We start from the raw sequence: 21734 nt of genomic DNA on the forward strand, positions 1-21734 counted from the left end.
ACTTTCCAGAAAACACAGAACAGAGAGGCGGAGAGAGCTTGCGGAGAGGCAGCGCAACAGCCGGGAGAGCTGATGCAGAAAAGTTGCCTGTCACGCAGAATCCAAAATTGTCGGAACAGCCGGAACTGCCAAGAACTGTCAAAACTGTCAGAACTGTCGGAACTGCTGGAAACTGCCGGAACTGCGGAGAACTGCCGAAACAGCCGGGAGAGCTGATGCAGAGGGCAGAGAAGGTGACGCAGGGCAGACCCAGAGCCAGCGCAAAAAGAGCCGATGTTAGCCAGTCTTGTGTCGGATCAACCGGAATTTTGCCAGGTAAAGTGAGGTAAAACTCACTCAGATTTTCCGCCAGTATTTTCTCTGTAAAGGATTGCTACATGAGCATCCTAGATTTGTATTCAAACATTTCTCCTGCATAATAATAAAAACCTCAGAGTTGTTGCACCGATTTTCCTGCATTGGGTTTTTCTGGGGACTATTGTGTCCAAAAATAAGTGTGTCCTATGTATCTTGTTCTTTGCTCTGTTTTTTGTTTCATGAGATCAAATATTTAATTAGTGTAAGCTGCAAAAGTAATTTGTTTCAGTATTCAAAAGAATAACTTGATGAATGTAATTTAAAATCAAGTAGGTGAAGTAGATTCAGATTCGCTGAAGTAGAGGTTCCTTCACAGTAGGAATTTTCACACTATAGGTGTAAAGGCATTAAATAACATATGCATTTATATAATTACAAAGGTGCTTAAGGTATTAAAAATAGTAGGAGACTTAAGTGGTAATAATAGCAGAGTCAAAGACCCTAATCTAGTTGGAGTGCTCCAAGATTGAGAATACCATTTTCAAGAACTTGATAATGGGTGCCCAAAAATGTCATCAACTACTAAAAAATACCACATTGTTAAAAATAGTCAAAAACAAGAATCTAAATGGCCATCTCACATTTATCATCTCTCATGCTTCAACCCAAAATTTGAATGTCACCAAAAACCTATCCAATTGCTACCTGTGATGTGTCCTCTAAATATCAACGTATATGAGCTACCTGTTCAAGAACCCATCCTAGCATCAACCCCTAAATAACAAAAGCATGCAACCATATGCCAAGCCTGAAAGGCACTCCACACATTGATGATCCCACATCAATGGACTAACTAACCAGTCCATCTCATAATGTACCTATTACCCCTCAAGTCGGCAAGGGTACATACAGATTTTTCCAACAACTTTTCACCACCATTGTAAGCCCAAAGTCACAAGTCAAGCTTTTAAACAGCCATGTGAAGCCCTATATTAGGTGTCCTCGGCCTTGTTTTGGGTCAGACCTATTCTCGCTCAAATTGTTTACCTACAAGCGACAACGACTCAAGACAGGGGTTGTCACTTTGATCTCGGCCCTCTCTGTTTAAGTTGTCTCCCTATAGCAGGCTAAGGGGGGTAGTCCCTATGCATGAAATGATGAATTCGAGAGACACAATTGAATGGCCTAGCAACTTGGTCAAAAATAATTGGCAAGTTTAATTATTTAGCACAATTTGATTAGATTTAAAGACTTTTAAGTGTGAGACCAATGCCTTTATGAATTATTTACTTGCATAATAAAGATTAAACTCCAAGTCACCAAATGAACAGTTGCTTCTAGGATGAAAAATATCCTATATGAGATGCAATACCTAGAACTAAGTGAGATGCAGGATCTTGGTTAATTTTAGTTAGAATGCCTATTATAGGTAAATCCTTTCTCTCAACTATTTTGAAGTTAGTCTCGAATGTAGGTTGTGTTGTCACTCAGATTGTACAGGCATCACGACAATCGCTCAGGGCGAGGGTTGTCACTCTGATCCCCGCCCACTCCGTTCTAGTTGTCTCCCAACAGCAGACTATGGGGGGTAGTCCCTATGGAAATGAGGTGAGGGTAAACAAGTTGGGAACCAACTTGTTTGGGAGACACGGATGGATGGCCTAGCTACTTGGTTAAATTTAGCAAGATTAATGATTACATTAGATTTTAAGTATGAGACTAGTGCCTCATGGAGTCACAATTCTTGCTTAATGTAAATTAATGTCAAGTAATCAGATGGACACTCGCTGCTTGATATGATAGACTAACTTATATGGGATACAAGTCATAGCTAGATGTGATGCAAGAATGTTGGTAAATTTTAAATTAAGTGCCTATTCTAATTTGAACCTCTCCTTTAATTGTTTTGAGAAACAGTCTACAGAGTAGGTTGTGGGATGGAAGCCAATGGGAAGTAGGCAAAGGCCTGATTAATGATAATTAGATCTAGGCTAGATAACCAAAGCCCAAATGGCCAAAATTTAGGAAAATTCAAATTTTGCAATTTTGAGTTATTTTAATTTTTGACCAAATTAAATGTGATTTTTTTAGGGCTTATATATCACTGTTAAAAATAAAAATTACAACAGTGGTAAAATAGCGAGAAGCTAGGGTTCATATAGCAAACCAAGAGGCCTTGGGTCCTGGTAAATGGCTAGGAAGACTTCCAATGAAGATGACCACCTGAAAACATGTTAACCCCAAAATCACTGCAAAACAAATTGTTAGAGAAAAATGTCAATCCCTTGAAGAAACCCTTGTTTGCAATGAGATATAGCCCTTGTAGGACTTATGGTCTTCTTAATGCTTGCAAAATAGGTCCCAAACACTGGCCTTTTAGGTTGGGTAAAGGTTAAGGCCTTCAGAAAATGGGTTTCTTCCCCGATTTGAAAATAGGCAACCAGCAAAAATAGCCTGAAAACCCTAAACTCCTAGGGTTTCTAAGGTCTCCAATGTTAATTTCTTCCTCAATCCTTAAACAAATTTATAATAGAAACCCAAATACCCAATACAGAAAAAAGAACAAAAAATAAAAAATAAAAAAAAATAATTTCAAAACTCCAAATATATACAAAATCTCAAAAAACCCAAAACCCCAATTAGCAAAAATAATTTACAAATCTATTCACAAAATTTACAAATGTACAAGGGTTTTGAAATAAAAATTTTGAGAAATAATTTTTTTATGGAGTTTTTTCTTTGATGAATGGCTAAAAATACTTTAGAAACCCAATGCACACTATAGCCTTAGCGAAGATTAAATCCACCATACAAATATTTGGGATCCAAGCAAAATAATTCTTGCCCAAGTTTGTGAACTTGGAGACCAAGGACTGAAGTACTTGCAAACACTATGTATTTATGTTAATCATATGGGGAATCAAACCACCTAAGATTAGCCCAAAACTATCAATAGCATGATTTTATCTCCATCTAATGAAAACAGATCTTACCAATATTCAACACAACATAGGAAAGCCCGTAGTCAGTACATACCACAAATCATGAACATGGAACACCTTGAAATTGCACCCCAAAGTCTTTATTATGATAGAAAAATAGTTCCCAGTGGGACAATACTTTACATGAAAGCTTCAACAACAATTTTCTAGTCAGAGATCATCTTGCTAGAGCCTCAAATGACTCTAATTTATAGATCAATCCTCCAAGTGAAAAAATAATGGCTAGTTTCTTTGATCCTTGTCAAAATAATCTTGGCCATTGAAAAATATTTGATTATCTTTTAATCTTGGCCCTTGATTTTTTATTTTTGAGGAATTTTCGAATTTATTATTTAATTCCATTTTTATTAGCTCAAAAAAAATTTGACTTTGAAATTTCCAAGAATCCAAATTTTCTTGAAATATTTCCTTAATGGAAGACCTTTAAAAATTGATTCCTTTAAGACCCACGAATTTTTCCACTTGAAAAAATAATTTTCCTAAAACAACTTAATTTGACTCTAATTAATTAATTTTTCGGCTTAGGATTTAATTTTATTTTGCTAGAAAAATTAATTAATTTACACATAAGATTTAATATTTTTCCAACCCTCTAATACATAAGATTTTACATTTACCACCCTCAAAGGAGGAATACACATTTGGCTTAGACCTTCAAGACATATACCCAATTCTGCAACACAACATGATCTAGTAGACCAAGTGATTTGTAATAAAATAATTTAGCCAACTAGCTTAAATTATCCCAAAATCACTTTGACATAAGACTCTACTAGAACACTAGGACTCACCTAAGACTTTGACGAAGAATTCCACCCTAGCTTTGGGGTGAGGCTAGAGGGAAAAATTCTGCCAACCATCTATGTTTAGAAACACACATGAGTCAATGAGACGAAAAACCTCCTAGGATAAAACTTTTCACCAAAATAATAGGCTTACTTAGATTGTTCCATAGTTTTTAAAACCGGCCTAGCTAACTGGTTACCGGTCTAACCGGCCGGTCAGCAAGGCCATCGGTTGGAACCGGCTGAAAAACCCGATTAAGGAGGCGTTGTGGCGAGAATTTTACCCTAATCGGTCCTAACCGGGCGATTTTGTCCTAAACCGGCCGGTTACCTGCCATGCCCACCGAGGACCCACAGTGTGGCTTTTCCAAGGTAGTTTAGGGGTTTTAGAGGGAAATTACGGGTGCTTTCCCTCCAAAAACACCCTCTCCAAGCCTTTAAGGAACAAAAACGGTTAAATGATCTTGTTTCTATGCAATACAACCTTCGACAAAGGAGGAACCAAATGATGAACAAAGCACCTGATCTAGATCCCATTGTGTTGGACGATATTGATCCAACATCAGAATGGGTGGAGGAGACTGAAGATCCTGCGTTTGAGGCTGATTTTGTATCGACATGGCTTTAGCGGGGCATGAAGCAGATTTTGTGGCGGCATCAGAACCAGGATCAGTAGCGGCATCAAGGAAAGGCAAAGAACCAATGGAAGGCACTAGTCGTGCAGGTCGACAAACTCGTGCTTCCATTAGGTCCACTTCTGTCATTATTGGTGGCATTGCTACTGAGGTTGCAGATCAGGCCTAAGCATCTTCAAACTCTGAACCAGATGATTTCTATGTAGCTCCTGATGATGATCCTGTGGCTAGTAGTGGTGATGAACTTGATGATTGATCATGTGTACACTGTAGACTTGTAGTAGGCCAATGGCCTCATAGCTTGCAGCATTGTTTATGGACTTTATAGGCCATTTAGAGCTTCATTGCTTATATATTTTGCTCTTTTGTCGATGATATGTATTGCACTCGGTGCCATTTCGATATATTCACCTTTACATGGTATATAAATGAGCAAACTTTGCATATTTTGTCTCTATTGGCTTGGAATCATGGTTTTAAATCTTAAAAATAGTTTTGTTTCATTAAAAATTAATTATTAAATGTATTTTCTAAAACCGGTTCATTTAGACCAAACCAGTTCCGATCGATAAACCGTTCATTAGGTGGACCGGTCCGATCACCGGTTCCGGTTTTAAAAACATTGGATTGTTCCATACACTCAAGGTCTTACTAGGATCATTTACATTACATAACTTGCAGAATGGGTTATAATGACACATAAGACAGTGGATCTATGTTGCGGGGGAGCCCCCCCCCTTCGAACGCGCTCCCAATCCGCGCTTCGGGCGGGAGCGACTCGGGAGCGCGCTCCCGAAAAAAAAAAAAACCGCTCCCTGCCAATTTAGGAAGTGTTGTCGGGAGCGTCGCTCCCGGGGCGAAAATTACAGCCCGGGAGCGATCGGGGAGCAATCGCTCCCGAACTATAAATTTTCGCTTCGGGAGCAAATCGAGTGGCGCCGGGAGCGATCCGGCGAAAAAAATAAATAAAAAATAAAAAAATCCGCGAACCTGAAAAATAAAAAAATAATAATAATAATAATAATAATAAATAAATAAATTGTTACCCCTCACGGTTGGAAGAGAGTGCGATGGAGGCGTTTCATGGTTTTAGGGTTTCAGAAGACTGCGCCGCCGCGGCCCCTGAAGGTTTGCTCTGCTCTCGAGCGGCCAGAAGCCTGTCCGCTGGATACTCAAAGCTTGAGGCTTCCCTCTCGCCCTGGGTCGGATTCTCTGATGGGAAGGATTTAAATGATTCAAACTACAGCAAAAAGAGTCCGGCGTGTTACCCTTACTTCTGGGCGCAGGTCGATTACCTCAGGGCGGCACTAGCCTTTCATCCAGAGGTTTTTACTCTAAATCAACCGATCCTCACCCAGTCCTGTCTTGATGCGCTCCCCTCCGCGACCGCAATGCACAGGCCTGGCAGATCCATTTGCGTCTATGGAAAACAGAGGCGTATGGTTTCCATGCCCCATTTTGGTAAGACGTGGATCCGATCTGCCGAGCTAGGGTTGATTTTAAATGGCAGGGTCGAAGATCAAGTATGGTGTGGGACTATGGACCTGGATCCGCGATGTTTTGAGTTTTCTCTGCTCTCGGCTGCGCAGATCTGGGCTTTTATCACCCTGACGCAGCGTTTTAACAGAGGACTCACAGATCCCTTTGCAGCAGATCCGAGTTGGAGCAAAAAATACCTCAGGTAGAAGATTTCTTCTCTCCTGCGGCCTCCTTTGCGTCAAGAGATGGAAGACTCAAAAGACTCTGGCCCCGTGCTGCTCCAGAAATCTTTTGAAAATACCTCTGCCCCCTTTCAAATTCAAATAGCACAGATCTCTGGCAAGACCATTCTGCAATGGGTAAACCCTACAGATCTGGTGCAGAACCTCAAAGCAAATCTAGAGCACAGACTTGGGATCCCCTCAGCTCTACAGAGACTTATTTTCCAAGGTAAACAGCTCAAAGATCCTCTTCCTCTCTCTTTTTACAGCATAAAAAGCAACAGTTCTTTAGTGTTTTCCTTTCGCTTGAGAGGTGGAGCTGTAGGGCAATCCTCTTCTACTCCTCCATACTCCTTCAAAGCCGCAGTCCGCTCTGAGATACCCGCAACCCCGGAACCTCCCAAACCCAAGCCTTTTTTGGTTGATAAATTGGAGGAGGTTCCCTCTGTTGAGATCTCCTACCCTGATCTTGCAGACGACACCCAAAAATTTGCTGAAAGGGCCATCATCTGCAGATTCAATGGGCTCTGGCCACGCTCAAAGGATCTTTATGACTGGATCAAGGACAACTGGACTGACCGTTGCAAGGTTTATTTCTGTGCAAAGGGGTATTTTATAGTGCTGTTCGATAACCTCGAGCACTACGAAAACGCCTTAGAAGAAGGCCCTTGGTTCATGGGTTCAGCAGGCCTCTTCTTAACTCCATGGTTTCCAGACTTTGACCCAGCTTCTGCAGTCATCACTAAAGCCCCTGTATGGATCAGACTTCCAAATCTCCCAATACACCTGTGGCGCACAGAAGTATACAGGCAAATAGGCAATACCTTGGGTTGCTTTTTAATGGGAGATTACAAGAGGGAACAGCAAGGTCTCTATACATATGCTAGAGTATGTGTGGAGCTAGATTTAAGCAAGGGATTGCCAGAGCAAATCAATCTCAAGATCAATGACTCTGTCTGGACCCAGTTTCTAGATTACGAAAACACTGCCTTCCGATGCCGCCATTGTCACCTAACAGGGCACCTGCATAACTCCTGCCCTTTGCTGACAGCAAGAACGAAAAAGGGCATCTTCGCAAAATCCAAGCCCAAGCGTTGGGCTCCCTATCCACCGCCGCCAGCTGGGAGCTCTAGCTCCCCAAGTATGGAGAATGAGGAAAGCGATTCAGAACCGGACCAGGCGCCTCAGCCGATGGTTCCGCCCACGGACACTATGGGGCACACCCATGTCACAGCAATCTCCCAGAAACGCGCCCATGAGACTTCCTCCTCTGAATCAGAGAAGGAGTTCCCGAAGATAGAGAATTCCAATCTTCAAGTTGTTCTAGCTCATTCTCCCCATGATGGCTGGACAAAAGTCAACAAAAAGAAAGGGAAAAAACATTGTGTTGTAGTTACTGACCCTCTGGGGTAAAAGCCTGTTAGTCAGTCCTTGCTCTCAAATTTTTTGATGTAGCTCTGAGTTTGTATCCTTCCTCCGGGACCGAGGTTGATGAATCCATCATTTCCGGTCTGTCGGTCTCTTACTTCTCCTGTTTGTACTATATTTTACTTAATAGATTTAGTCTTTATCGATAAAAAAAAAAAAAAAAAAAATTGTTTTAAAAGCCCAATGGGGCTAAAAATATTTCATTATCACTTGAATGAGTTGAGTTAGAGCTGGAGAGCAAGAGCAAAGGAGCGAGGAGAGCGAGGAGCAAGGAGCAAGCCTGCAAAGAGGTAAGTAACTTAGTAATTTAGTTAGTTTAGTTAGTTTAATTTAGTTAGGTAGTAATTTAGTTAGTTTAATCTAGTTTATTTAGTTTATTAATTTTATTTAGTTTAAAAATCATGAATCTAAATTAAATTAATTAATCTAAATAAATTAAATTAATTTGCAGATTCAAAAGCCTACAAATATCAAACACCATGGACCTGGCTATATTTCTTGGCATTTTCCTCTTCTTGGTCCCTTTTATGGTTATTATGGTGCTAGAGAGTAGGAAACGGAGGGGCCAAAATGAAGAGGGGGACGAAGAAGCTGGAGAAAGTCGAATTGATGAAAACCCCGGTGAGGAGGAGCTGGAGGAGGGTGAACATGGCTCTCAAAAAACTAAACAAGACCAAACCCCATTGTGGAAATATGTTAACAGGGCTGAAACAGGGAGAGGGGGTGGAACCACTAAATTTCATTGCCCCCATTGCAACAATGATTACACAGGTTCATACACCCGTGCCAGAAAACACCTCTGTGGGAGAAGGCCATGGGATGGAGACAAACAAATAGGAATCAAAACTTGTCCAGCGGTGTCAGCAACGGATAGAGCCAAATACATGAGGGAAGAGGAGGAAGCCCAATACAAATCAAAAAAATCAAGGGGTTTCTTTGAACCAAGTTCACAACCACAAGCACAAAGAACTTCAGCATCCTCCCAAGGCAGTGGATATGGAGGCACAGGGTCATCATCTTTAAGGCGTAGAACCATATCAGATTTCCTTGATGAGGGGTGTAGGAATGATGTCGATTCAAAGGTTTACAAGTTTCTCTATGCATGTGGGATACCATTCAATGTTCTTCGCTCACCTTATTGGCACGAAATGGTTTCTGCCATAAATGATGCGCCTAAAGGATACAAGAGCCCTGGGTATGACAAGGCAAGAACCGTTGGACTTGATCATGAAAAAGCAAAAATATCACATTCTTTGAATAGAATGACAAGTTCTTGGACTGACCATGGGGTGTCCATTGTATCTGATGGATGGACAAATGTAAAAAGCAAGCCATTGATAAGTGTTCTTGTTGTGTCTGTTAGTGGTGCCATCTTCTAACTGCACATGATTACTCAGACAAGTTCAGGACCGCCATCAACATTGCAGAAGCATTACTTGAAACAAATGACCGTATTGGGCCATACAATGTCATCCAAGTCATCACTGATAATGCTGCTAATTGTAAGGCAGCGGGAGCAATTATTGAGGATAAATACCCCAACATATTTTGGTCTGGATGTTTGGTTCACACATTGAACCTTTTGATGCATGATATTGTCAAGAACAAAAATGCACAATACAAATGGATTGGTGATTTGTACAAGAAAGGCAAACAAATGATGAAATTTATTGTCAAATCATAGCAATACCCATGGCCTTTTCTGCAGTCACTCGAGATTGGAGTTGTTGAAGATTGCAAAGACCAGATTTGGTAGCTATTACCTCACCTTTAGGCGCCTTTTGAAGGTAAGAGATTCATTGGCTAGCATGGTATCAAGTCCACATTGGCAGGTGTTAAAGGAAAGGGCTACAAATGCAGCTGATAGGCGAGGTTTTGAACTGGTGGAGGAGGCCGCTCTTGATGGTCAGTTTTGGACAAGTGTGAGGCATGTATGGGATTTCACCAAGCCCATTTATCACATGATTCAGTTTGCAGATACAGACAAATCAGTGATTGGCGAGGTGTATGAGCAGATGGATACCATGTTTGGGCAAATAAAAGATATTATTCATAACAGAGATCCCAACTTGTACAAACTGATTCATGATTGTGTGTGTGAACGGTGGAATAGACTTAATCTTCCACTACATTGCTTGGCGTGTATCCTTACGCCAAAATACTACTCTACATCTTGGTTGGGCCAACCTGCACCAGGGGGTTGGATTAGGACCAAACCCCATTTAGATCCAGAGGTAACTAGTGGATATTTGCAAGCATTAGAAAAGTTGATACCTGACAGGGAGGAATGTGCAGTTGTGCGCCTTGAAATAGGCAAATACTTCAGTGGCACTGGTTTGTTTGGTAACTTCCATGCAATGGACGACAGAGACAGATTTGATTCTCTCACATGGTGGGAAACATATGGCGGCCGGGGACTTTTGCCAAAATTGGCAAAAAAATTTCTTTCAGAGGTTGTAAATACTTCTTCTGCAGAGAGGTGCTGGAGCACCTACAGCTACATACATAATGTGAAAAGAAACAGACTCAATGAAAACCGAGCAGAAAGCTTGGTTTATGTGCACTACAACTTGAGGTTGTTGAATCATTACTGTGATCGGGTATGAAGATCCCACATATAAAATTTGGGACAATCACCCAGAGGATGACAATTTGGAGGATGGCATTGTACATCTTGAAGCACTGGAAGAGGAACTTATAAGGGATGAAGATGAAGCAGCTGCAGCAGCCATGCCACCTCCACCTCCACCATCCAGTAGCAGTGCTCGAGGTCCGAGTCTTGTTCCTTTGTTGTCGCCACCTCCATCTACACCCTCAAGTGGAGGGCATGTGCCTTCTAGTTCTGGTCGTCAGTCTATGCGAGAGACTCCTAGAAGACCACCACGACCTGCTTATACTCCTGGAGACTCTCGTGGCAAGGGCCACATGTAGATTTACAGTTTACTTGTCTTTTCTAGTTTCTATTAGACTTTAGTTTTCATAACTGTTGAGTTTTGAGTCCTTGACTCTTGACTCTTGACTCTTTCATATCATAATGATATTTGTTGTAAACAATATGACTGTGACAATGAGAATTTGAAGTTTGAAGTTGGCAATTATAACTCACTGGTAATGATTGTGAATTATGAATATGATGCTTCGTGAAAGACTAAAGTTGTTTCATTTCATTTCATTATTCATGTTTCATTTTATAACATTTCATTTCATGTTAACAGTTAGAAGTTAGGACTTAGAAATATCTAAGATATTACTTCTTGTAATGGTTAAACTTAGCTTGCAAGTACAACTTTGGTGATCAATGATGATAAATGTTATATATTGAATTTTCATTTTTGAAAGCTTGAAGTTGAAACTTTAAGATTGAATTTGATGAATCATGATTCACGAGACTCAATATGTTGCAGTTGTAATATATATTTTACTAACTTGTGGACATGGTTGATGAAGATTATAATTTCTAGATGATTGATCATTGATGTGATATGGTTCAATGATCAATCTATGTTTTTTTATATTTTTTATGTCTAATTCATCATTCTACATGTTTTTGTTGACATATATGTATCAAAAATTAAAAAATATAAAAATATATATATATTTTTAAAAAATCGCTCTGGGATTCGCTCCCAAACCAGGAGCTTCTGAAAAGGGTCACTCCCGCTCCCGTTTCTGCTCCCGCTCCTCGCTTCCGCTCCCGCTCCCATTTCTGCTCCCGCTCCCCGCTTCCGCTCCCGCTCCCACTCTCGCTCCCAAGTAACATAGCAGTGGATAGAGGATCTAATCCTGTTGAAAAAAATTGTACTTCCGCTTCCTTGGAATTTTGACAAATATGAGTGCAACAGGTTGTAGAGAGAAGTCCACAGGAAGGAGGCTATGGCCTCATTAACGATACCTCCTATGGAATTCTAACCACCCGAGTGCCTTCGTTCCTACAAGTGATTGCCCACAAGAGAACTACAAGGTCACCGTGTTAACCACAAATAAGGGTCTAAAATTCACAAGTTGGGCGAAAAAAGTTTCTTATCTTCTTACAACCAAGCTTATGCTAGGAGGTTTATTTTACAGATGCACTTCTAATCCTAGAATGATATGCAAGATATGAGTGATAGCTTTAAGTGATATAACTGAATGACTTTTAAATACTTCAAGTTAGATTAATGATGTTCAACACAAGAGCATAAAAGAAGTACTTGAAGGGCAATTATAAGAACAAATCTCACTAAAGCAAAGGTGCCAATGAACCACTTGATTTGCTAATTAAAGTGCTTCAAAACCAATTTATCCAATGAATCTATGAGACTAGCAACTTCCGATAGATTATCTAATCACAAGATTTATTCAGTGACTTATCAATCCAAATGAGACAATGAGGAATGCCCAAAAGATATATCAAGTGATCTTATCAATTTGCAATCTCAACATTATTTAAGCAATAACAATAAAGAGCAAGAACAATATTATATCACTTTAGCAATTAGACACAATGTTCTTCAATAAGCAAGATGCTCAAAAAACAACAAAAGAAAGGGTAAGATACACTTATGCAATATCAATAGAACTTTAGAGCATTAGCAATCATTCAAGCTTCTTACAACAAGATGCTCAATTAGATGACAATGAGATTACTTTCCTTAGGGCACAACTTCTTTAATATTGCTTTAGATGTTTATATGCAATGCAAATGGAGACAAAAGCAAAATTATGCCAATGATGCAATGCAAAATTATGCCAATGATGTAATGCAAAATGAAAAATGAAAAGAGTGACCAGCAAGACAACAATCCTATTTCCACAATGATTAGTCCAACCACTTAGAGCAAAACTACTTAAATCACTTTGCCAATGAGAGAAATGATTCTTTGAAGCCTCAAAATGAATGTTCAGTTTTTTTATAATCAATGTATTTTTGTTGATTGTTGAAAACTTCAATAGCAATCTCCATATTTTTTTTGTTACTCGCTAAAAATGGTATTATCATTTATGGCATTATGCAAACTGCATGTTTATAATTTTTTAAAATTTCAGCAAATTTTCATATATATTATAAAATTTATATAATCTATGTATATAGTGTAAGCCTGGGAATCCTTGTTTTTAAAAAACTGGCATCCACATCCCCATCCCCCAACCCAAATATCCTGCCAACCTAGACTTATACCTAACTTAATCAAAATCCCTTATTTAATACCCTAAATAAATCCCCATACAAAACGCAATAACTGACCTTATATGATTTGTGCTTGCATAACTCTCCCAAAAAATTTGGGCAAATAGTCCTTCATTCTTACCCACACTAACAGCCACCAAATAACAAAATATGCTTCAAAATTCTCTTAGTCAACACACCTTAACTGCCAATCTTGTTTTGATAATAACCAAATGGAAAAATTCATCCAAGATTATAAACGTTGATGTGTCGAGGAAGAGGGTTCGTACCATTAGGCATCAACAAAGCTACAGCATCTATGTACTCTGATTATCTTGTTTATTCACATGTGTACTATTTAGAAGATTATAGATTCAAATTTCAAGGATACACAATTACATCAGCTTCTTTTGCAACAAGGATGTTTCTGCTTATAGTGTTTGTCTTACTCTTTCTTACATGGTCTAAGGGTTTACCCGTTTGGATTCCCCGTCTATATGCACATTTCAAGGATATACATTTACATCGGGTTCTTTTGCTACAAAGATATTTCTCCTTATAGAGATTGTCTTGCTCTTTACTACATGGTCTAGGGTTTACCCATTTGGATTCACACTGTATTAGACTTTTTATTTTGATCTTTCTTTGTCTCTTTCATTGCTATTAGTACTTGTACTTTAGAGTGTCATTAACCTACTTTGGTCATTCGTGGACATTTATATCAGTTCATTTCATTTCGTTTGCAAAGATTTATCCTAGTGGTCTGAAATATATACATATTATTTGAGCTCCAAGTAACATACTCCAAATTCTTCAACCTCTTGAAAATGTATTGCTACTCATAATGTAGGCAAGAAGAGGAATTCCTTTGCAATGCTTCAGTTAATTGTAATTTGTAAAACAATATTTTCTCATTATTTAAGCTGGGATATGCGATTACAGATAAATATGACTAACAAATCCTCAAGTAAGTACATGACAGCAGGTGGCTTACACACAGCTTCTCGTGGGACCTACATTGCTAGACTACACTGTTAACAAACCAGAAAATGGCATTGGTCCAATTTTTAGATGTGTATAATCAGATTTTCATTTCTTCAGGTCTAAAAATTTCCAGCACGCTATTTTTCTATTACCAGAACAATTCATACAGAAAAGATTTTTTACCAGAAAAAGACATTTGAGTGATAGTCTGACTTTGGTCACATTGGATCACTGGAAAAAGTCTTAGAACATACCTCAACACGATCTAGCAATGCTGGACTTGCTCTTCCTGTCCTTATTGAATTAAAGTTTGTCTTGATCGTCTCCAAAGTTTTCTCCATCCTCTCAATCTGAATCCCAACATATTTGCAAGAATTAATTAGAGAGTTCATTCCGACATTAAAGTTTAGGATGACATACGATCAGATATACTATTATATCTGACCTGAAAACTTTTAATTGACCACTTCATAAATTGTGAATCCATGTGAAATTCCATCTAGGAATACTCACAGCATCTTCTTCAATCAATTGTTTTTCAGCTTCTATTTCTTCAATGGTAGCACATCTGCAAACACCTGCTCTGAAGTAGATAAATTCTACTTAGATCAGTGATTGCAGCCTCCTATACTTGAACTCATGAAAGAGCAAATGTTACCCATGGATTAAACAAACAGCCTTCACAGAATTAAAATTGCAGAAAGACCCATACCTCACATTCTTTTCTTTGTGGGAAAATGTGACACTCAGAGATTTTCCAAAGAAATTATCCCTGGATGTCAGGGATCTTATGACATGTGGGACCTTCCTTCCTCCAAAAATGTTTGCTTGCAGACAATGACGTCTCCTAAACACTTTTCTCTCATATGCTACATTTGAAAAGAAGCTGCAAATTACTGAGGAAAATTTTTCATGGCATGAAAAAGCATATAAAAATTACATTTCTTGGAGAATGAACACACATTAATGATTATCCAACAACCTCAAAGCTAAAAGTCTATATAACTCTAGAGTCTTAACCATATTGAAAATGTTGAAAAATGTGTAACTAGTTTCAGTCTTCATAAATATGAAATGTGCTTTTGATTCTTGTAAATTGCAAAATGAAAGAAAATTATTATTACTGTTTTTGGAGCATGGGGTTCATAAGTTGAAGACCCCTTCGGGCACATTGTAACTTGTAAGGAAAATTATTTTTGTCATTTAAAGAGTCAAAACTCCCTCCAAGACCAAGTCGGCCTGGCAGCTGGCAAGTTGGCCTAAAAGAAAGAGCCACGTCCACCTTGAAGAGCCAACACATAGGAGGAAACTCGAACTCCTTGAGAGTCATTCATCCATCGCTCATTCTAGTGAAGGAGGAAGAAGAAGGCAGAGAAGAAGAAAGAGGATGAAGGAGACTTTTGTTTGGGCTATTTCTCTCTCACACGTGCTAAGGAGGACTAGGGTTTCTACAACAGATCTAGGGTTTCTATCTACAAGTTCGATCTTGGAGAAAAGAGGGCAAGAAGTCAAGCAAAGGTCACCAAGGGTCATCCTCAAGCTCCAAAAGTCAGAGAAAGGCAAGCGAAGGTCAAAGGAAGGCTCAGAAGGCAAATCGAGGCTCACATGTGTGGTAGCAGCAACTGTTGGGGGGGCCGAAAAATTCAAATCTGCAGTGGAGGCCGAAATTCTGCAACTAGAGGTCGAAGAAGTGCTACTAGAAGAGATTTGACTGCGCTTGACTGGATCAAGGTTAGCACATCATCCAGAGAGGTTGGTCTTGGTCTTGGTCTTGGAGGGTATTGGGTTCAGTCTTAAGGTCTTGGAATTCGTCAATTGAAGAATCTATAAGGAAGAGAAGAGATTTGCAAGTTTTCCTCTCAAGTGGAGAGGTTTTGGCCCTGGCTTGCAGCGTATATTTTGTGTTCTTGTTCTTCTTGTTTTGGTAGTTGTTTGATGATACACACACATAATGATAAGTAACAAAGCTAATAAGTAAAAAGACATCACAAGCAATTATCAGGTAAATAGAAATCACTCTAATCATTGCCCTATAGATTTCTCAACATGGGATCAAAGCTAAGGTTGGCTAAGGGCATTATGAAAATCTCCACTACATTGAAGAAGTTCCTCAAGAAGTGTTCAAAGGTAGCAAGTCATTTCAAGAAAGGCATCAAGGAAGCATGGAATCTTCTATTTACTACAAAGAAGGAAGTAATCAAGACAAAGGATGAAGGTCTCTTCTCAGCACTCACTGGCACATTCCAAGACAAGAGCATTTGGGTAATCGATAGTGGTGCATCTAGACACATGACTGGTCATCACAAACAACTGAAGACATTATCAAAGGGAAAATCTTCTTACTCAGTGGAACTTGGAGATAATAAGAGCTATCCTATAAGAGGAATTGGATCAACCTCTATAGAGCTGGAAAATGGAAGCAACATTCATCTCAACAACATCATATTTGTTCCAGGTTTGCATAAGAACTTACTTTCTATTTCAAGTCTAGAAGATAAGGGTGATAGAGTAGCTTTCATTGATGGAAAAGTTGTAGTATGGAGTAAGAACTCAAGCATAGAGAATGTTAGAGTAATTGGTATTCGTGAAGGAAGACTTTATAGGTTGATATCTCCTCTTGCACAAGCTTTGGTTCACACTGAAATCAACCCATGTGAACTCTGGCATAGAAGATTTGGACATCTCGATTTCAAAACCCTTCCAACTCTAAGTTCTATAGTAGATGGAATCCCTGAATTGAAAGATCACAGAGTATGCAAAGGACGTGCAATGGGTAAGAACACCAAGAGACCATTTGGAAGCAGTGCTTCACGGTCCAAAGAAATATTGGATCTTATTCATTCCAATGTTTGTGGTCCTATGACTCCAAAATCACTTGGAGGTCATCTATATTATGTCACATTTATAGATGATCATTCAAGAAAAACTTGGGTTTACTTAATGAAATCCAAGGATGAAGTATTTACCAAATTTCAAGAATTCAAAGTTGAAGTAGAGAACCTTACAAAAAGGAGAATCAAGATACTAAGGTCCGATAATGGAGGAGAGTATACATCCAAGGAAAGTAGCCTTCTGTAAGGAGTTTGGGATTAAGATGGTGCTGATAGCCCCATATAATTAAGAACAAAATGGAGTTGCAGAGAGAGAACCGATCCATTGAAGAAAGTGTCAAAGCAATGTTGCATGATCAAGATCTACGGAAATTTTTGTGGGGAGAAGCAACTAAGACAGTTGTATATATTCAAAATTGAAGTCCACACAAGTCACTAGATAACAAAACTCTCGAAGAAATATTCACTAAAAAGAAACCAACTATGGATCATCTCTGAATCTTTGGTTGTCCTGTATTTATTCATACACCGAAGGACAAAAAAAAGAAGTTGGACCCTTTAGGCATGAGAGGAACATTTGTTGGCTTCAGTAACTCCTCTAAGGCCTATAGGATCTACGTAAAGGAAGGACACCATATAGAAGTAAGTCGAGATGTTATATTTGACGAAAACATCGCATTAAAGAAATCTAAGGAACTTCCTATGGACTCTGATGATGAAGAACTTCCAGTATTTGAAGAAGAAGTCACCAGGGAAGAAGAAGAATATAATCATGAAGATGAAGGTCCCAATGAACCTATTCAACCTGTGGTCATCCCCGAATCAAGAAAGAGACCTAACTGGTTGAATTCTACACTACTTGATGCAGAGGGTCATGGAGCAACTCAAGGCATATTCAAGGAAAACAAGAAGCCCAAACGATATTCTAGGCATGCAGCCTACATGACAAAACTAATAGAAGAAGAGTCATCCACTTTTGAAGAAGTTGACAATCATCAAGAATGGAAGGATGCCATGAATGAAGAATATCAATCTATAATGAACAATGGAGTTTGGGAGATCGTGCCTAGGCCCAAAGACAAATCTGTGGTAACTTCCAAATGGATCTATAAGATCAAACATGCAGTAGATGGAAGTATTGACAAGTATAAGACAAGATTTGTGGCTAGGGGTTTCTCTCAACTAGAAGGCATCGACTATGAAGAGACATTTGCTCCGACAGCAAGGTATACAACTATACATTCATTGGTCTCTTTGGCAGCATCGATGGGATGGAACATCCATCAAATGGATGTCAAGACTGCATTTTTGAATGGCACAATTGATGAGGAAGTCTATATAGAACAACCCTTGGGATTTGAAGTTAAAGACAGAAAGGCATATGTTTGCAGATTGAAGAAGGCATTATATGGCCTCAAGTAAGCACCAAGGGCATGGTATGCTAGGATGGATGCATACCTTCAAAGATTAGGCTTCACAAAGAGTTATGTTGATCCGAACCTTTATATTAAGGTTGTGAAGGGTGAACCGGTAATCATTCTTCTGTATGTGGATGATCCTCTCTTGACAGGTGTAGAAGGTTGAATTGAAGGATATAGGGTTGATGCATTACTATTTGGGACTAGAAGTTTGGCAAGGACCTGATGAAATCTATCTAGGTCAAGGAAATTATGTGATCAAGATATTGAAGAGGTTTGACATGATGGATTGCAAACTAATGACAACCCCGATGATCACAAAATTGAAAAGACTAAGGAGTTCTAAATCGGGCCCTGTGGATCCTTCTAAGTGTATACAATTGATTGGCTCACTTATGTACTTGGTGAATACTCGACTCGACATATGCTTTGCAGTAAATGTTCTCAATCAATTCCAAGTGGAGCCAAAGCATGATCATTGGACAACAGCAAAACATATTTTGAGATATCTGCGAGGAACCATCCACTACTACCTGAAGTACGATATGAGGAATGATGTCCACCTAATTGGATATACAGATTCCGACTAGGGAGGCAGTGAAAAAGATGGAAGGAGCACTATAGGAGGATGTTTCAGTTTGGGATCCTCCATGATCTCATGGATGATCCGAAAGCAAGATACAGTTGCTTTAAGTAGTGTTGAGGCAGAGTATATTATACCCTGTGAAGTAAGCAGACAAGTGTTCTGGTTGATGAAGCTGCTATCTGACCTATTCGAAAGACCAATGGACCCTACAGTGATACATTGCGATAACACCAGTTGTATACGATTATCTGAAGACCCAGTGTTTCATGGAAAGACAAAGCATATTAACAACAAGTATCACTACATTTGGAATCTAGTACAAGATGGTGTCTTGCAGCTACAGTATATCTCCACCCATAAGCAAGTAGCTGACATATTGACAAAATCTCTCCTAATAAGAAGCTTGTGTATTTGAGAGACAAGCTTGGTTTTGTTGATGTATCCTCCCTAGTTGATAGAGAGAGATAGGCACAACATTCTTGTCTTCACTTGGAAAGACAGAATGGAGGATTCGGTAAGCATCTGGAATCCAATACTCTCTGAGGATGAGGTAGGGCATCCAAGATGAGAGTAGTCGTGGACCGATATTCTTTAAGCACTGGCTATCCAAGATAAGAATGGTCCAAAGAAGGTCATACTCTGTGAACACTCGGGTGGAGTATGTACCTTGAGAGACAATGATGATGCTGTCTATAAATCGTTGGTCTCGGCAGCATTGTGCTCTGATCTTGTGGAGAGATAGAGTTGTTGGTCAAGGCCTTGCTATCTGACAATGTTGGTGTTGATTTGGGGTAGCATCAGATGTGCTCTAAGCCTCAAATTTTGCAAGGAGGATTGGGCACATGTATTCCAAAGAACCTAGAAAGCATTTTGGGAAATTCCACCCAGAGACAATTTTTTTAAAATAATTAATATTTTTTAATGGGAACCTAAGTCTAAACTTAGGAAATTAAAAATATTAATGGGTATTAATCTAATTGTGGGTGTAACTTCTAGAAGAAGACAAGGGTCAAACTAAAATGATTTTAGCCATTGATTAGCTTTTAATCTGGGTCGTTGAATGTCAACGAGAAGATTATTTAAGGGAGCTTGAAGGTCATTTGGAAAACACACTGAGAGATCAAGAGATCGAATTTCTGAAGTGAGAAGTTCTCAGGACGAAAGTTTGATCGAGAAGATTTCTTGCAGAGAGGGGCAGTGAGTATCTGGAAGAAGGAAGTTTTCCTAGGCCGAAGAGTACAAGGCAAAAAGAGGGCAGAACGATGTCCAGAGAGAGGCAGACACTGGCCACGCAGAACTAACGCACTGGCAGCGCAGGCCTGGAGATCGAATTCCTGCTGAGGAAATTGAGTTTTAGTAGCCGGGAGCCGAGGTGTGAGGCCGAGAGGCAGAGATTTGGATTTTCCAGACAGCAAAGGGTCCAGAGAAGGAGCAGCGTGATACCCAACAGGGGTGATGCAAGAACTGCGTGCAGCGTAAGAGTGACATAGTTCTACGTAGAGGGTATGCAGAAGCTCCAGTTCAGCGTGATCAGACTCAGATTCTCCCAGTGACAGGGTGAGATCATTTCACCATTAATTTTGTCCAGTTTCTCTCTGTATCGGATTGTTAGTTGAGCATCCAAGAATGCTCATATTTTCTCCTACATAATAATAAAACCCTCAAATCTGCTACACCGATTTTCCCACATTGGGTTTTTCCGGGGACATTTGTCCAAAAATAACGATGTCAATTGTGTTGTATTTTCTTTCTTGCTCAGTCTCTTGTTTCTGCATATAATTTGATTAAGTGAAAGTTGCAATGTATGTATTACGATATTTGTCGTAGAAAACTGTAAGTAATTTGTTTAAAGGAATAGGAGTAATATCATCAGTTGCTGTAGTAGGGATTCTGGTGGAGGAATTTTCACAGTTGGTTGGTATGATGCTAAACAAATGGGTTACCAATTCGACTCTTCTTATGAGATATTTTCAGATTGAGAATGTCCATGTACCATTTATGAATACCTCCCTAGTTAAGTGGGAGTGTTGAAAAATGTGTAACTAGGTTCGATCTTCATAAATATGAAATGTACTTTTGATTCTTGTAAATTGTAAAATGAAAGAAAATTATTATTAATGTTTTTGGAGCATGGGCTTCATGCTCAAGGTCTTTTATTTTATAAGTCAAGCACCCATTGAGTGCTTCTAGGGTTTGTCCTAGGTCAAGAAGTCAAAAGAATCATTGTCATAAGTTGAAGACCCCTTCAGGCACATTGTAACTTGTAAAGAAAATTATTTTTGTCATTTAAAGAGTCAAAATACCCTCCAAGACCAAGTTGGCCTAGCAGCTGGCAAGTTAGCCTAAAAGAAAGAGCCATGTCCACCTTGCAGAGCCTATATATAGGATGAAACTCGACCTCCTTGAGATTCATTCATCCATCACTCATTCTAGTGAAGGAGGAAGAAGAAGGAAGCAAATAAGGAAGAGGACGAAGGAGACTTTTGTTTGGGTTATTTCTCTCTCACATGTGCTAAGGAGTAGGGTCTCTGCTACAAGTTCGATTCAAGTTTGAAAGACATTGTTTGCGATTCTACTTCTAGCCTACATGTGCTAAGGAGTTGGGTTTGAAAGACATTGTTGTTGCGCTGAAGAAAATCTGCTCCAAGAACTTTGCAATTCAAAAACATTCTGGGAGAAGATATGGAACCTAGTTTCTATGTAGTCCTCAATAACCCTAATACCATGTAGAAATAGCTAGAAATTTGCAGTTGCTAATGAATTCAGAATGAAAAAAATAGACACAAATTTCTTCTACTTAACCTGTGGAAAGGAAAACATATAATAGAATCACATGCAATCATTCAATCACAATGAACACAATATTTTTACTGGGTAAACCAATTGAGAAAAACCCCTCCTCTATTTGTAATAAATTAGATG

General features: G+C 39.2%; 1 protein-coding gene across 7 annotated transcripts in view; it reads right to left on the reverse strand.

The window, feature by feature from the left end:
* LOC149153580 (ribosome-recycling factor, chloroplastic-like) overlaps positions 1-21734 on the reverse strand; it is a 190978-nt gene that overhangs the window by 112684 nt on the left and 56560 nt on the right. For 4 of the 7 annotated variants that reach the window (XM_089438724.1, XM_089438725.1, XM_089438723.1 and 1 more), the window contains 3 exons: positions 14690-14873; positions 14491-14560; positions 14232-14327 (listed from right to left, as the gene is read on the reverse strand). In XM_089438724.1, coding sequence (XP_089294850.1) covers positions 14232-14327; positions 14491-14560; positions 14690-14873 — 350 coding nt within the window. The remainder of the gene's footprint in view (positions 1-14231; positions 14328-14490; positions 14561-14689; positions 14874-21734) is intronic. The other 3 variants (XM_089438729.1, XM_089438727.1, XM_089438728.1) reach the window with 1 other exon arrangement.

Source organism: Pinus tabuliformis, chromosome 9, assembly GCF_031772625.1.
Source record: "Pinus tabuliformis cultivar Carrire ecotype Pingquan chromosome 9, CPIR1, whole genome shotgun sequence".
Lineage (NCBI taxonomy): Eukaryota > Viridiplantae > Streptophyta > Pinopsida > Pinales > Pinaceae > Pinus > Pinus tabuliformis.